At 39.2% G+C, this 16,232-nt stretch overlaps 1 protein-coding gene across 6 annotated transcripts in view; it reads left to right on the top strand.

The window, feature by feature from the left end:
• The window catches only part of gulp1a (GULP PTB domain containing engulfment adaptor 1a), a 95,473-nt gene that overhangs the window by 42,051 nt on the left and 37,190 nt on the right, over nucleotides 1-16,232 (top strand). The window contains exon 2 of one of the 6 annotated variants that reach the window (XM_040027580.1): nucleotides 2,303-2,388. The exons of 4 other annotated variants lie outside the window; for them this stretch is intronic. Coding sequence is in view for 1 of the 2 variants with exons in the window: in XM_040027579.1 (XP_039883513.1) it covers nucleotides 2,859-2,868 (10 nt within the window). In the remaining variant the exon portion in view is untranslated. Of the gene's footprint in view, nucleotides 1-2,302; nucleotides 2,389-2,418; nucleotides 2,869-16,232 lie in introns of those variants that run through there. One more of the 6 variants, XM_040027579.1, reaches the window with a different exon arrangement.

The following is a 16,232-nucleotide window of genomic DNA, read 5'->3' as shown; positions in this document are numbered from 1 at the left end:
GATATATGTACTGCTGAAACATGATAATACTAAAAGCTTAGCTGCTCTTTTTGACTATATGGTCTCAATAGCTGGACAGTGTAAAATTTCCTCTCACTAAATGTGCCGAAATGAGAAATCTTATTGTTCAATGTTCCAAACTACATTAACTATTTGAAATTTATTTTGTTTTATCGTGTCTATGATATGGCTTCTTTATCTTCTCACATAATTTACAAATTAAGGTCAGAAGTCTAGCAAGAAGGTTGCTCTAACATATTATTAGTGTTGCTCGAGGTCTGACCTCATACAGTACGCTGACTATTGTATCATCTGTGTTGCCAGAAATGCCTCACATGCTGACTTTAAAATTGCAAAACCTGTATTTCCATATCCAGCAGTGTATATATCAACAAAATCTCACAGAGGGAAGTCACCTAGCTCAAATTAATGCAACACCTTCCACAGTCTGTGCCCTTTAAATCTATCTCTGAATGTCATTTCCCCACAAATTCCTCAGGCACTTTTATGATAACTATGCATTACTACAGGCTAACACATAATAGAAAACTTTGGCCCTCATTTATCAAATGTGCAGACAGCACACTTTAATCTCGAGTGTGTCCTTTCTGAAGTGCTAATTTGAACTCTGATATCATGCTGAAAAATGTCACAGTACAGTGAAGGTTTGATAGAATCTCCACTTCTGTGATAAAATGTAAAAACAAGATTCACTTTAGAAGAAACTTGGGATTGCAGATCTTATAAAGGCAAAGCAGACGTGGCGTTCTAGTAAATGGGCTCAGCTGTCATATGGCTTTTGGTTTCTGAGTGCCACACAAGCATATCATTGATTTTTCCCTGGTTTTTTCAACATTGCATTTTTGAGAGTGATTGATCAGTGTGTTTGTTTGCTTTCTTTAAGCCATTAATAAACACTGAAGGCCCACAAATCTCTATAGCTGGGACGGTGCTGTAAATCCAATAGTCTGAATGAATAAAAATAGTTTAAGGTATTGGACATGAGACCAGGCTCATGGTGCTTGATTACACCATCAGCTAAGTCTGCACCTCATTCATCAGGCACGAACTAATGTAATAAAAATATATTTCACCCACTTCTTCAGTTATATCCTTATTGACTGATTGCAATGTTTGTTTTCATTATCATTAGTATTTTTTACACCCCAGGGGTTGCTTATTGCCGTCCACCTACCAATAAATTACTGTGAAGAGCCTCTGTATGACTTGGATGATTTCAACACAGTGAGAAAAGCAGTCTTAAATGCTTTAGTCTATAAATTGCTTTTCTTAGATTGTTTTAATACCCAACATGTAGATGGACAAGGAAGAAATATATAGATGTCTGCTTAATGTAATCACTGCAGAGTGCAGACGGGTATCATTCATCTTTAAAAGGTTAGTTTGTTATGAGTGTATTTTTCTTCTTTTTTTTCTTACTGGCTGTAAAGTTGGCTAAAAACTCGCTACTTTGTTTTCTTTAACTCAGACTGGGATTGTTGTAGAAGGTATGAAGTTGGAGATTGTGCTACTTGTAAAGACAAAACTTGCATCAGAGCGTATAAAATGGGTTCAGCCATCATACAGCTTTCGTTTTCTGATTGCCAGATCAGTGCAACATTGATTTTTTTTTTCTTACTTTTTATTTTTGAGAGTGAGTGATCAATGTGTTTGCCTTCTTTAAACCATTGATAAACATCAAAGACCAACAAATCTCTACAGCTGGGTCGGTGCTGTAAATCCAGTAGTCTGAATGAATAAAAATACTTTATAGCATTGGAAATGAGAAATGAGACAAAATTCAAGGTGCTTGATTGCACTGGAAGCTAAGTCAGCACCTATAATAACTATGCTTGTACAGTCTATGTATGCACTGATTGTATTATTTATATATATTTTTTCATTTATTACTTTTCCCCTGACTGCTCACAATGGTCTTTTGGACAATCACAGTAAATGCATTTTTCTTACTTATCAAGGGTATTGGAAGGATTTGCATTGGATGTGTGCAGCCTAAGTTTAAACTTGTCCTTCTTCCTCCATGGCTTTGTATTGATGTAGACAGCCACTCATGTAAGCCGCTCGTGCATGTGTGTTTTGTTTAATTGAAAGGGTTGCATGCTAAGTTGTCAGCTAGGTAACTTAAAGAATTGAGGATCACCTGGATACGGGGAAAGAGTCTTAGATGCAAAGATATGGATTTCTGCTTGATGTAATCAGAGAGTAGACCTGCAGGAATAATCTTTCATCTCTGAAAGCTTGAGTCTTAAGTGTTTTTTTTCTTATTTCTTTCTATTTACAGATGATGCAGCACTAATGAGCAGCCATCAGCCTTTAGATGAGTGACTCACAACAAAAACACCTGCACATCAATAGTCTACAGTAACAGTAAGAAACATTATCAGCTATCTTCCGAGCTGTCTGTGAAGTTATAATTATGTGTCGTCATGGTTATACAGCATGCTTCAATCCTCTTCCTTTGAGATCCTGCTAATGCACGTGCTTATTGTTCTGAACAGTGAATATCACTGTGACTGTGGGAGACTGTAGATGGCATATGGTAGCAATCACACCTACAGCTCTGACACATAATTCAGCTGTGTATATTCTCGTCATGGTTCCGCTGCTTTGTGATAAACGCAGACAGGAGTGAGGCGACAGTCCGATGCCATGTTTTTTATCTTTCTTAAAAAAATGTATTTATGCTCACCGGTGACATTTTGATTCTTTTTTCCTTTAGAAGCACATCTTTCAAATTCATGCAGTGCTGGAAAATATTATAGAATGATATACACTGTTATGCTGCTGTCCATATATTCTAGGTCGGTGGTTCCCAGAAGTTTTTGAAACCCTCTCATATGCACACCTGTAAGTCACAAAATATATGAACTGACGTCGAAGTAAAATAAGCTGCATTTTTATTGCTGTGCAGATTTGGAAACAACTTAATTGCCTATTGATAATACTTGTTCATGAACTGTTCTGCTTCAGTTTTTGTTTAACTCCAGGTTTAGTCAGCTTAGACGTTGTTTGCATTCCTATCAGCTGCATTTACAGTGACAAATCTCTTCATCTCTCATGCTCAGGCAATGTTTGTGACTGCTGCTCAGTCGGAGAACCTGCCTGCCACAAACTATGTTGGTTTACCGTGATGAGCAGCCGCCGTGAGCTGTCATTACTAATATAAGCTGTAGCTTGTTAGATGTTGTCCAAACCACAAGTACCAATTTATTAATTAGTCAACTTTTATTACCTCTGGATGATGAACTGTTTATATTAAATCCTCTTGTGTGTTTAAATCATAGACTGCCTATAAAAGTTGGATATATCCACTGGGAAGTCACCTGTTTTTTTTTTGAAGACTCAACTATGGCATTATACCTGCTTTCATTTTGTCTTTTGGGAACCATACTTGGCCGTATTTGAACAAGAGGGTAGAGTGCTAAATTATCAGCTTATGCTAGCATGGGTCCACTTTACACTGATAGATGACAATTAGTACTAGTGACACCTAAATATACCCCTTACAGCTCACTCAGCAAAACTGGATTCCTTGGAGTGGTTGTTAGTTCTGATCAGCACCCTGCAAGCAGGTCTGAACTGTTACTGAACTGTAAAAATGATTCTGCCACTACAAACACAACCAAGAGGCCAAGTTCAGTGACTCAGATTAGCTGAAGTGAAGCTTGGCTGCAATTTATTTATTGAGAGGCACTAGATGTTTTTTTTGGTTTTTGTGAGAATACTCTAAGGCAATTCCACAAAAATAAGCCCTCCTCTCAACGCCTCTGACTGGGTTGTCTTTAGGGGATTAGGGTGAGTCGTAACTCTTTGGGGGATAATAAATGTTCGCTATAGGCATGAGTAAATAAAAGTAACAGTAGGGCCAGAACCACTGAGACAGTAACTTCTCCCATTTTGAACAGGGTCTGACTGTAACTGGCATGCTCACTGGCTACTGGTTTGGGATTGACAAATCATTAGCCATCCTGCTCCGTCCTGCATGCCTAAGTATCCTTGGGATTTTGTCCTCTGATGCCTTTATTGAAGTATGAATGAATAGACAGAAAGCACTTGGGTAGAAAAAGCACATTAAAGTGATTGTATGAACAGGTGAATGAGATGTTGTATAAAGTGCTTTGAGCGATCAAGTAGAGTTGACAAGCACTACTTGAGAACCAGTCTATTTACCATTTACAAAGTAGAACCTTTTCTATTCGCTGTGGCACAAAATGAGTGTTTACAGAGGTGAGGCCAGAAAGCTGCTCTCCTGTATGCTTCTGTAGGACTGGAGATCTTTTTACAACCACAGCTATCGCTATCTGGTGGCCTCCAGATAAGATGCAAGTTAGTGTTAGAGCTCTTTCTTTTCTTTCTCTTTTTTTTTTTCTTTTAATATTCATTTCTATTATCAGTATTCTTCAGTAAAAATCAAAGATAAAATCATGATCCCAAGAAAAAAGCTTATACAACCAAGCTTTCTGAGCTAAAAAGTCTAAACAAATACTGCAAGCAGCCTAAAGCTACTTAGAATACGATGACCTGGATGACTGAGAACCTTCACAGACATTTATGCTGCTTCCTTGTTCTGATGGGATCACTTCCTGACCCAGCGCCCAAGAGATTTGGGTATCCTCCGGAGACTGACCCAGGAATCTTTTGCTTGTTAGGTGAATGTGTAAACCTCTGCAAGGTATTCTTTTGGAGACAGTCTGGGCAGATGGGGTCTGATATGCAGACAGTCAGGACATGACGATAAAGAGGAAGAAGACTTTCTGTAAAGATGTAGTTTTGATGGGTTTTGACATTTATTTTTTTAAAGCTAGACTTTAGAGTAGCATCCCTCTGTGGCAGCACCTTACTTATGAATTAAAGTTGTAGACTTTTTATTTTAAAAGTGAATCATTCATCTTATAAGAGCAATTTAAGCTTCTGTTGACCTTTTGGTTCATATTGAGTGCTTTGCCTTGTAGGACGTTTTGAGTGTTTGTGAGAGTAAACATAATCCTAAAGCTTTCCCTGCTTTCTAATGTAGTCAGTACTTTTAGAGCAGTTACTAACAGTAAAATATGGCCTTGTATAAATGACTTTGGCTTGATTTTATGTTGAAGCAGGAGAATGTCTTATCATGCAGAAACAGGGGTGTAGATTAGAGGTAAATTATTGAGATAGAGTTGGATCATAAATGAATCCTTCTTTAAGATTTACGAGTGTGTCACTGCTAATAAAGGAGGGTTTGAATTCCTGTGAAAAATGCCTGCAATCCAGAGGCAATTGAAAATATAATGACTACCTGCTATTGTGTACTGCATTGCTCACTATGGGTTTCTGAGCATTCTATTGGTTTCTGTATTTTTTTCCAAAATGATCGTGCTTTTAAACTTGAATTTTCGCTTTATGTGAAGAGCGTTGGAGGGTCTGAATATTGTGAAACCTGGAGCGATTAAAGGGGAGAAAATGCCAGTGCTGGACAAAAACAGTGGACATACTTGTCGCTGGCTGGGATGCAGTATAAGCATTCATTCATCATTGCTTTAGATGACGGCTCTAGACAGATCTGTACAGTCTTTATCCAAACACTCTGGAGAAGCTGCCATGCCCCTTCAGATATACAGTGCTTGCTCAGCTGTTTCCTTTCCCCAGGAATTCACATTTACTTTCCAGTCAGAACCAAGGCTCCTCCATCGGAGCTTAAACTAGAGAATCTGCTCCCCTCACACCTAAATCACATATGCGCTATTTTACGAAATGAAACTCTCTTGCATTCAAGGAAGTGAACCAATTGTAGATTGTTCTGGGCGGTCTAAAAAAAAAGTTAGAAAATGCACCCACTAATGGGTCTAAAGTTAAAATTCAGTCTGTGGTTTTTGGAGGAGTGGTGTGTTACTGTAGAACTATTCTAGCCTGGGTTGCCAGATACTGTGTAGAGATTAAGCACAGGTTTTGGTTTCCCCGCAGTCCACATTGTGAACATGAATGTGGTGACAGGCATTTGGGAAGCTGTTCATAAGCTCTTTGACCAGTTGTAGTTTGCCAAAAAATGTCCTTTGTATTATATTTTCTTCCACAAACACAATGATGCAAAATTCTTATGCATGCCAGACCATTTGAAACTCTTTCCCATAACATTATGACATAAACAGTACTAGCTTTGTGGGCACATTATTGAAAATGTCAGGAAATCGTTTCGACCTTCTGAGTTGCCAATTCAGATTAAGGTTTTGTGTTGCAGTTAGGATCTTAGGCTGGGAATTCGTGGGATGTGAAAACTACAGCACTAAAAAGGCTTTATTACATTAATGCTGTAATAGGATTCTAGTTTGTGAAGTTTTCTTGAGCGTTTACTCCCTGTTGTTTCCCATCAAGTAATTCTTTGTAGACTTCTCTTAACTACATTTTGGTGGCGGGTTGTCTGCATTCTATCAGATTACATGACTCTGTTTTTATTACAGTGTAAGGATTTTGAGTTCAATTTAGGCTGTATGACTATTCTGGATTCAACTCAGAGCTATACATTTTAGTAGCCTTATTCTCTGAAAGGTGAAGGTCTGTGATTTAATTTCTAGGTTCTACTTTTAGCAAGTATACAGAGTCTGCATTAATAGTTTTTGGGTTTCTCTTTTTTTAACCTACGCAGATGTAGAGTTCATTGTCTGTGGATTGGTTGATTGAATCACAGTGCTTGCTGTGGACCAAAGCTTCCCCTGTGTACTGATTTTGATGGTCACTGTAACCTCATATCTATCTCATTCTTGTGAATATAATACCCCAGGAGCATCTGGAGGGAATATAATTACTTTTCACACAAAGGTTCACTTCATTTTCATTTTGAAATTGGTACTATCTTGGTAGATGTTTTATATCCCCCAAGACAGTTATGGCCAAATTTATTAATTAGTATAAATTTAAACATAATTCCAGAATTCATTTGCTAATTATGACACAATTTCAACACTACTGGGCAAAAGTCTTCAGCTGCCTCTCATTTCTTTATATTTTGTTCCCAAAGAGCCAACAGGCAGGTACAACAATGACTTTCTACAACCACCAAACATGGTGGTGGCTGCATTTCAGCCAGTGGTATTGGAGATCTTGTAACAACTGATGGAATTAGAAAGTTACATGAGATTTTGATCTGCAGAACCATCTGGAAAACAGCTGATTGTCACCAGCTTCACTTGATTCCAAATGCACTGCCAATGCAGTAAAAGCATAGTTGGATAGCAAAACACACAGGGGAACATTATCAGTTTAGAACTGGCCTCTCTAGAGCCAAGAGCTCGACATTATTGAAGCAGTGCGGGTCCTTTTAACAGAGAACAGAACAAAAAAGCAAAATTATCCAAAGAGCTTTGAATGTCCCTTCAAGGAGCCTGGAAAACTATTCCTGAAGGTTACTTGAAGAAATTCAGTAGAAAAATTAAAAGTCAACATAATGAATTGTGACTTTCAATTAGAATTGTGCCTGTAACTCTATTTTTGCCTTATATTTCAATAAATTGCTGCACATATTTCCCATTTTCCTACCAATTTATAAAGCAATGAGAAGTGGCTCAAGACCTTTGCACAGTACTGTACTTTTTATAGTCATTATTAAATGCCAGACGATATTTCACAGTGGCCGGCTGCTGAATTGGTGACAATAATGTTCGGTTATCTGTGGCATATTTTACTAAGTACTCATCCAGGATTCATTATCTGATGCTCAGTTAGTACTCTGTAAGCAGCTTACCATTAACCATAAAGCCAGAGTCACACTGCGTTTCCACCTCAATTTTTACATATATTTTTCATGGATGTTCACTGTAAAAGATCTGCCATTTGGAAGGCTTAATAACAAATCCTTCTATGTTTTGTTTATTTGTGTGGGGTTTTTTTTTGTTTTGTTTTGTTTTTTACAAAGACATCTATTAGAGAAAAACATGTCCGACATAAAAGGCAAAAACACACTTCATAGTCTTATTAAATCAACGTGTCACTGTAACGTCCCCAGTCCTCAAACCCGGCATCATGGACACACAGTACGATATCTGCTTGTTGTGTTTGGTTTTGTTTGTGTGTGGAGCAGGGGTTCCACACAGAGGGCCCTATACACTTGCACAAACACTGCCTGGCACTGCTTCGTCCAGCAGATCTTAAGGGGCTGGTGAGCTCTGCAAAGCCAGGCACAAACCAGCAATAGTAACCCGCCAGCCCCAAGAACCTTCCCTCTCTTTGGTCTTGGGATGTAAGCAGGATGCGATGGCCTATTTTGTTTTTTGTTTTTTCACCTGCGGGTGCATCTTCCTCCATCCTACCACACACTTCTTCGGTTTGGCTGTGAGCCTGCCTCAGGAACTCCATGACCGCAGCCACCCACTGCACACTCCACCCAGGTGTCACTATCGATGATGATGTCAGCAGCAGCATATGCAGCGCATGGAAGCAGGACCCGGTCCATGGGGACTCTGAACAAGCAGACCTAACTGTTCCAGGAGCTCATGGAGCTGGGGCTTGGGCTAAGCATCAAACTGTGACACCTCATTCACTTTGCAGTAGTCAACACAGAACCGTGTAGACCCGTCTTTCTTCTCTTCTGTTATTCCCATCTTTAACATTTCAGCCAATTCCTTCTGAATAATTTGTGTTTTATGTTCAGGTATCTATAGGGTTGGAATGGAGCGTCATGCCTGGGTGCTCTATGAGCTTGGTACCAGCTGGGTCTGTGTGAGATGATTATTACAATGGAGAGAGGTGGGAATGGTGGAATTTGGCACCTCCAGCACCACCTCATCTCTTACCTTTACCAGGCTCACCAGAGAAGCAGTTTCAAAGTCTCTCCACACTTTGAGGAGGTTGAGGTGAAATATCTGTGTGGCTCCTCCACTGTCTGACTGTACCACTTCATATGACGTCCCCCATTTGCTGGGTGACCATGAAGGGCACTTTGCCAATTGGCTAGTAATTTTGAGCTAGAGGAAGGGAGTAATACAAGCATTTCATCTCGCTGTTAAATAGCCCCTCTGTTGTACAGGCGTTGCTGACATTCCTGGGCCTGGGGCAGATTTTCTCATGAAAACGTGTGTAGCTTGGCTCTCAGGTTCAGAAAGTATTGAGTTTAATTCTTAGCTGGGCTTGGACCTTCCTCAAAATTTTATTTTATTAGGTCTAACACCCCACGCAAGACATGAATGACATGCCCTGGCCAGTCAGTATCTCTTTTGGGATGCTGACTCGGGAAATGACCTAAAACAGTGCATGGGCCACACGCTTTGCATTAATGGTGTGTAGCGGTACTGCTTCGGGATGTCGCATTGAATAATCCAACACAACTAATACAAAGTGATATCTACATGAACTCTGGTGAAATGGCCCAATGAGGTCCATGAGGTCCTCAAAAGGAACCTCCATTAACGGTAGTGGGTGCAAAGACTCTTTTGGAATGGCTGGCTGGTTGACCAGTTGACACACCGGGCAAGGTGCGCACCATTGACACACTCCAGGGTTTTATCGTATCCCCTGTGACCAGCCATCCCCATGTGACCAGCCATCGATTGTAATTAGCCACCTGAAAAATCATGACCTGGCGGCTTTGGGCATCAACAACTAGGTGTGTTCTTCCTGTGTGGGAGTTTTGCGGCTCACTCGATATATATAATCTGATCCTAATCAATACAAAATGATTAGTGCAACTAACCAGTACAAAATGCAAAAATGTCAGAACCGCTGACATTGAGTGTGGGGTGTCGTCACGAGACTGCTCCAGTGGAAAATCTTCCATGGAGTGAATTACCACAACCTGAACCCTGTAGTTTCAAATATTGAAAGCAGAAAAGTGATATTTCAGTCTATTAACTAGTCACCCGTTGAATGCAAAACCTCAGATTTTCCGATTTGAAAAAAAAATCGGAGGTGGTTTTTGAGAATTATCTTTCAATTATTTCTTTTAATTCCCCTAAACTGAAGAACAACAGGTTTTACTTAAATGTGGTAAAACACTTGTTTTTCAACTATATTAAATTCATCCTCTCTAAAGAAAGCCTGATGTATGAACGGATTCATATTTTTGCAGACACTCTTATTCTTATTCCACACTTATTCTCTATGCTTTCAGTGTGCACAAACATCCAGTCAGTCCAAACTCTTCCATTTTCTCCACTAATGTTTCTAGACTATGGCACACGTCTCTATAGAATTTAGTAATTATGTACCTGCATATGAAAAATAATGGAATGATTCTTCTGCATGGTTGAATTTATGGCATATGTGCACTGCTCCCACCCACCCGACTTTCTTCTTTTCCATCATCATCTTCGAGCCAAGCTTAACGCTCCTCTTCTTCATCTTATCTTGATTTAAAGGAGGATGTTGTCATGAGGTTTATGACCATGCTTATATGCAATCATGGCGAAGTTGGTTTAGGCTTTAGTTCAGAAGACCATGAATTCAAACTCTGCCCCACAATCCCAGTACATCATCCATTAGCGGATGATTTTTACCAGCACACATCAGAGGAAGAAGGCCTAGCCGTTCATGACAGCTATTGGCAAATTTCATGCAAAGTCTCCTGTTTAAGTTACTTCAGCCTGTCTCCACCCATTCTGCTTTTTTCAATGCCATGCTTAACTTAACAATGACATGTCTGTTAGCCAGTGAAAGCAATTCTGTTCTGTATCCAATATACAGTGTGTTATTCCTCTTTTGCTAATTCTTTACAGCTTTTGGCCTGTAAAGAATTAACACTCATTTGCCTTTAAGAGCTTGATTCTTTGTATCTTATGCAGAATGGTGGACTGAAGAATTTTGACCTGAGCCAGGGCTTGAATTTCAGTGCAGGTCTGCACATACTTCCATAAGTTCCTTTAAATCAAGGACTTATAATGCAGTAAAAGCATTTGCACAACTACAGCAATCAACCCAGCATTTACAGCTGAGCAGAAGTGCTAACGAGAAGCAGCCGTGATAACCTGTGATACACGTTCTTGCCTTATCTCTGCAAGACTACAAACTCCTTTAATGTTTCAGAAGGCTTCACTTGCACGTGGACAATCTTTGAATCTAGAGCCATTCAATTCTAGATCATTAGCTAAAGATGAAGAAGCCTCTTAGGACAGACCAACAGATGCTGTGAGGACTTGTGCAAACAACAGTTTCAGTGAAGTTAATGTTAACAATATTAATGCTCAGGAATCTCAGGTAGCTGATTCCAATTTTATTAAAGTTAAACAACAATCCAGCCATGAATTTCAGTGTAACTGCCTTATATATATATCCATGCTTTAAACTTATGAAAGAAGCTGTTTGCCAGTGCAGATGTGACAGAGGACTGGGAAAGAACAAAGCATGACATGGAGACAAAAGAAAAGCCATCAAAACAAAAACAGAGCAATGTTGCACTTAGAAGAGAATGACAAAACACAATCGAAGATAAGAAAAGAAAACCTCAGACCTTCAAGTAGAATCACCTCCAAAGTGTCTAAGGTTCTTTTTGTTGGAAGCATTTAAGGGGGGATTCGCCCCATGTTTAAAACATGAATTTAAACCCTTCATCTCAGAGCTGTAACTGTTTTTTTTTCCTTTTTTAAAAAAAAAAAAAAATTTGATGAATTCTGTATATTAACACTGAATGTACTACAGCTTTCTGAGCCTGTGTGATGCACATTTGGAAGACGTGGGTAGAGAATATATTCTAATACAGGGTTTTGTTTTTCTCGGGCTGTCAGTTGTTTGTTGTATTGACACAGATGACATGTGGGAAGATTTTACAGAAAAGCCTCTTTGAATTGAGATGACCTAGACATATGTGGGGGATTAAAATTACAAGAATAATGTCACACAAATACAGATATTTGTATTCAGCCTTGTTGGAAAACACAGTCTGTTCTGTTTCTGTTGTTTTACATAAGGCCAGAGGCACTAAAATGGTGGAGCTGTTATATCTATACCTGGAGCACAACATGTTTTATATCAATCTATAATTTGACATCTAACTGTTATCTAACATAAAGAGCTTTACACTTTATATATCTATATATCTGTGCATTCAAATGCAATCTAATGTACTAGCCCTGCCAAGTTTTTTTTTTTTTTTTTTAAATGCATGGGTGTTCCTAAGAAACTGCTTGTTGTGACCTTTAGAATTCCCAAAATTGCTGTTTTTGGGTCTCGCCCTGGCTTATATGACCGCAGAATAGACCTTTGCTTGCAGATGAATGCAGCGGGGAGGGTAAAGGTTAATTAACAAAACACTTGAATGAAACAGTTAATTTATTCAAATCAATAGTACAGCAGAGCAGCAGACACACCGTGACCTTTTGAACACTCTCGAGCAAGTTTGTAGCCTGCAGCAACAAGAAGAGCATTAGCAGTGGACACCCTTCCACTTTCACCTTGTACCTCATGATATTGGACGCCATGTCTTTTAATTAGCTGCTTTGTGTAGAATCAGCAAAGGACCAGTTCATGACCTATTGAGTTTCCATGTGATACAGTTTGGGGGAAGATTGATTACATGATGTAATCCGTTTTTGAATAAATATTAATGCACATTTAGGGTTATTCTTTGCTACTACTACTACTGGAGATAGTTTACAGTGGGTTGAGGAGAGATGTCTTTATTTCAAAAAATAATTAAGTGATATTAGCACTTTTTACCAATGTGCAGGGACAGTTTGAGCCTCTATTGTATAAGATTGCTGAATTCAGGGTCAAAGTCAAATTGGAGCCTGTCCGAGCTGTCATAAGGTGACATGCAGGGTACATGCTGGACAGAAAACCATTCACGCGTACTGCCAATTTAGAATCACCAGCTTACCTAACATGTATGTGTTTGGGATGTGATGGACAAGATGCACACTTAAAAAACCCAGCCAGCCAGTGGCAAACACTCCGAACACTTCTCTTTTTTTCAAAAAAAATTTGAAAATAAAAAACAGCCCTCTGGTCTCAGCTTCATACAGTGACGATTGGTTGCTGTTCCACACCGTTTAGGCTTTGGTGTTTCAGGTAGGAGGTGGCTGACACTGGTGATTGATTGTTGCCCATTAATAGTTGAATACTTTCACAGAGCCGGAGGGCAATCGTTCTAACTTTCGATTGCGCATACAATATGTTTCCATTATGATTTCCCAGTGGAATATGGAAGAAAATTTGTGCATAATGAAGGGCATAGAATACTGTTCTTGAATTTTTCTGCTACTCACAAACATCGCCCTTCTACACAGCAGATATAAACCTTATTATATTTATACATATCTTTGCTTTTTTCCCTGTAATACTAGCAAGATTGAAATAGACTGATCAAAGATCCATCTAAGGATGAGCACTGCACACTCATGTTCACAGCATTTCTGTAGCCCCAGTTTAGTCATGCTGGCAGCATCAGTGACTGTCATTTAGTCAGTCCACCACAACTACTGACCAGGCATTTAAGCTCCCCCATAGAGTCGTACTAATGGCGTTAATGATGGCCTGACATTTCTTCTGGCATCACCTGCAGGGTGACGTTTGAGTTCTTTTGGTTAAACACGCCTGTCGTAGCAACACTGGTTACGGACAGATAATGGACCTCTTTTAAATCCATAATCCACATTAGGCAGATGGAGGGGTGTTGGAGTAAGTCAAAGGTTTGTCAGCTGGGAGATTACAGTTTGTGTCTCCTTTTGCACTTTGCTTCATTTGGTTTTCCCTCACTTACTTGCGTGTGACTTTGAGATGGCAGCAGCTGTGACAAAATGGCAATATTTGACACCCTTGGAATGAAAACAAACTGATATTACACCTGCTGTTGATTAGCATTTTAACCACTAGAGCTGGACCTTAATAGTCATCCTTTGGTATTTGGTTTTTGGGAATTGTGTATTTGCTTGAACTGGTTTTAGGGTGGTGGTAAATTGAAATGATTGCTTTCTCTTTTGGCCATTGTCATCACATTGCAGTGAGCGGTGCGAGTCATGCCAACTGAAAATCCATCTCTGGTGTCACACATTGGCACTTTGCATCACTGCCTGGATGAAGCACAAATCATATGGAGGCTGCAAATCTCAATGAAAATCCACCGAGATGCTTCTCATTGAGATGCACATTCCTGCTTCTCCACCCACTCCCCACTCCCACAAACACACTTACACATGCATCCCAGGCGAGGATCGAAATAATTGGAGTCTAAACTTGTTGAAAATCTGTAAACCATAAGAACTGTAAATACTAGAACCCAGAAGAAGATACTTTAAAGCCTCGTATTTAGTTGTTTTTATTGCGTTCTGGGGATTTCATATGGAAATTAGCTGCTTGGTAAATCTGGTGCAGCGTATGTCTTCTCCTGTGAGAGTAGTGCTTTAAGTTATTGATATCTACAAATAAATAAACTGGACACGATCACTATGCCATCCAAATTATTTGGTTTCCTGTTCAATTAGAAATGATTCCCAAAAGTGCGACGTTACAACCACGTTATGAAACAGTCAGAAGAGATGACTCATTGTTTTTATCGGTTGACCTAGATGCTTTCGAGTTGCTGTGTCTGTTGTGCTACTTTGCTGTTGCCTCGAATATCTGTTACTCATAAAATGGTAAAAAATTTATGTTTAATCCTGTGAAATGTGTGTTGTTGTTTTTTTTTTTAATCATTGACAGGCTCATAATGTTGTACACAGATATGTTCTTTCTGTGTACACTGACAGATATGTTTTTAAAGTGTTATAGATATCATTAATTATTAGTTCATTTTTTCCCAATTCTCCTCTATGGGCATTTATTAATATTTTTGGCTCTTCAACATAAATGTCCCCATTTTCCCAGAAAGTGTCTCGGCTAGCCACTTCCCTTACCTAACCACAGCTGTTCATACAAGACACAAATGTGAAGCGATACTGGGCAGTGCAAAGAAAAACCCCTAGAAAAATAAAGTGCGAACAGAACAGCCCAAATCCGGAGACCCTCCCTGCTTTAAATGCTCTCTCATGCAGAAACCAAAGTTGTGCCGGCCAGCATAAACACACCGCCACCCAAGGCCCTGACCAAGCTGAATCTCTAACCGGATACTGGATTTAAAAAAAAAAAAAAAAGAAAAGAGAGAATGAACAAGAAATGTGCTCTTTTCTTCTCCGAGTGACCTTTGTAAATTGGCTGGAAACTGAAAAAGTCTTCTCTTTAAAAGGCATTATTTGCCAGATGCAATGCTTGATCTCCACAGCTATATTTCCTGTTGCAGTTGCTGCAGTTCACATACATAGAAGCTTCCAAAATGTTATGTATTCTCATTGCATTTCAATGCATATTTGAATGTATCTGAGTTTTAATGCATCTATTAATTGCTGGGAACTAAAACTCAGTACTTATACTTTCCTGTTAGTGCTTGACCATAACTACAAGTAGTTCACCATATCAACAGTTTGGTTCACACCGAGCAACCACGAGGATTAGAAAAAGGAGGGAAAAACCTTTGAGCAACAGTTACTTACTATTACTTACTGACAGATTACTTTCTCTAGCTGTTTGTTTTGGGTTTCACACCAGAATCATGAGACTGACACCAAAGGACACTTAGATCAGAGATCCCAGCATCAAACCCTCCATAATAAATGGTAAACTCTAACCTACAGTATGTATATCAGAAATGCAAAAATGGCATCACTGGGATATATTTCCAGGTCACTCTAAACAATAGCTCTGTTGGCCCACCAGCATAGTAACATGAGGAAGTGACATAACATATGATATGCACAAAATTAGCATATCATTATATATAGTTAGCTTTTGAAGTTATTTCTTAATAATTGCCACTTCTCGACCTCTGGTGTAAAGCATGCTTATTTAAATTATGTTTAGCGGCACACTGGTTTGCTGACAAACCCTTAACAGCGCCTTCTCATCTTCTCTGCCATTGCTGTCAGATAATCATAGTCATTCTGATGTTTCTGACACATTTTCCTCCTCCTAACTTGGCTGTTAAGTCCTGTTATGAAGTCTAGAGGTGAAGGTTTTGATAGTGGATGTGATGATCAGGTGGATCTGACTGTCGGTCACAAATTATTGGCCAATGAGCATATTCTGGATTATCATATTTTGGCTTGGTTATCTAGTACCGAGTACTTAGAATCACCATGATTTACAGAATGTTGACCTGGTGTTTCATTTAATATGAGTGAAAATGCTGACTGAGCCCAAAAACTGAGAAAAGTGTTAAAGTCAGGGTCAAGTTTAATTTTCCTACAGACTTTTATAGGACTGAAAGTCTTTTTGCAACCACAGGT

Source organism: Simochromis diagramma, unplaced genomic scaffold (assembly GCF_900408965.1).
Source record: "Simochromis diagramma unplaced genomic scaffold, fSimDia1.1 OVJJ01000343.1, whole genome shotgun sequence".
Classification (NCBI taxonomy): domain Eukaryota; kingdom Metazoa; phylum Chordata; class Actinopteri; order Cichliformes; family Cichlidae; genus Simochromis; species Simochromis diagramma.
Note: the sequence above shows the minus strand (reverse complement) of the source record. Positions and strands in the feature narration are given on the sequence as shown.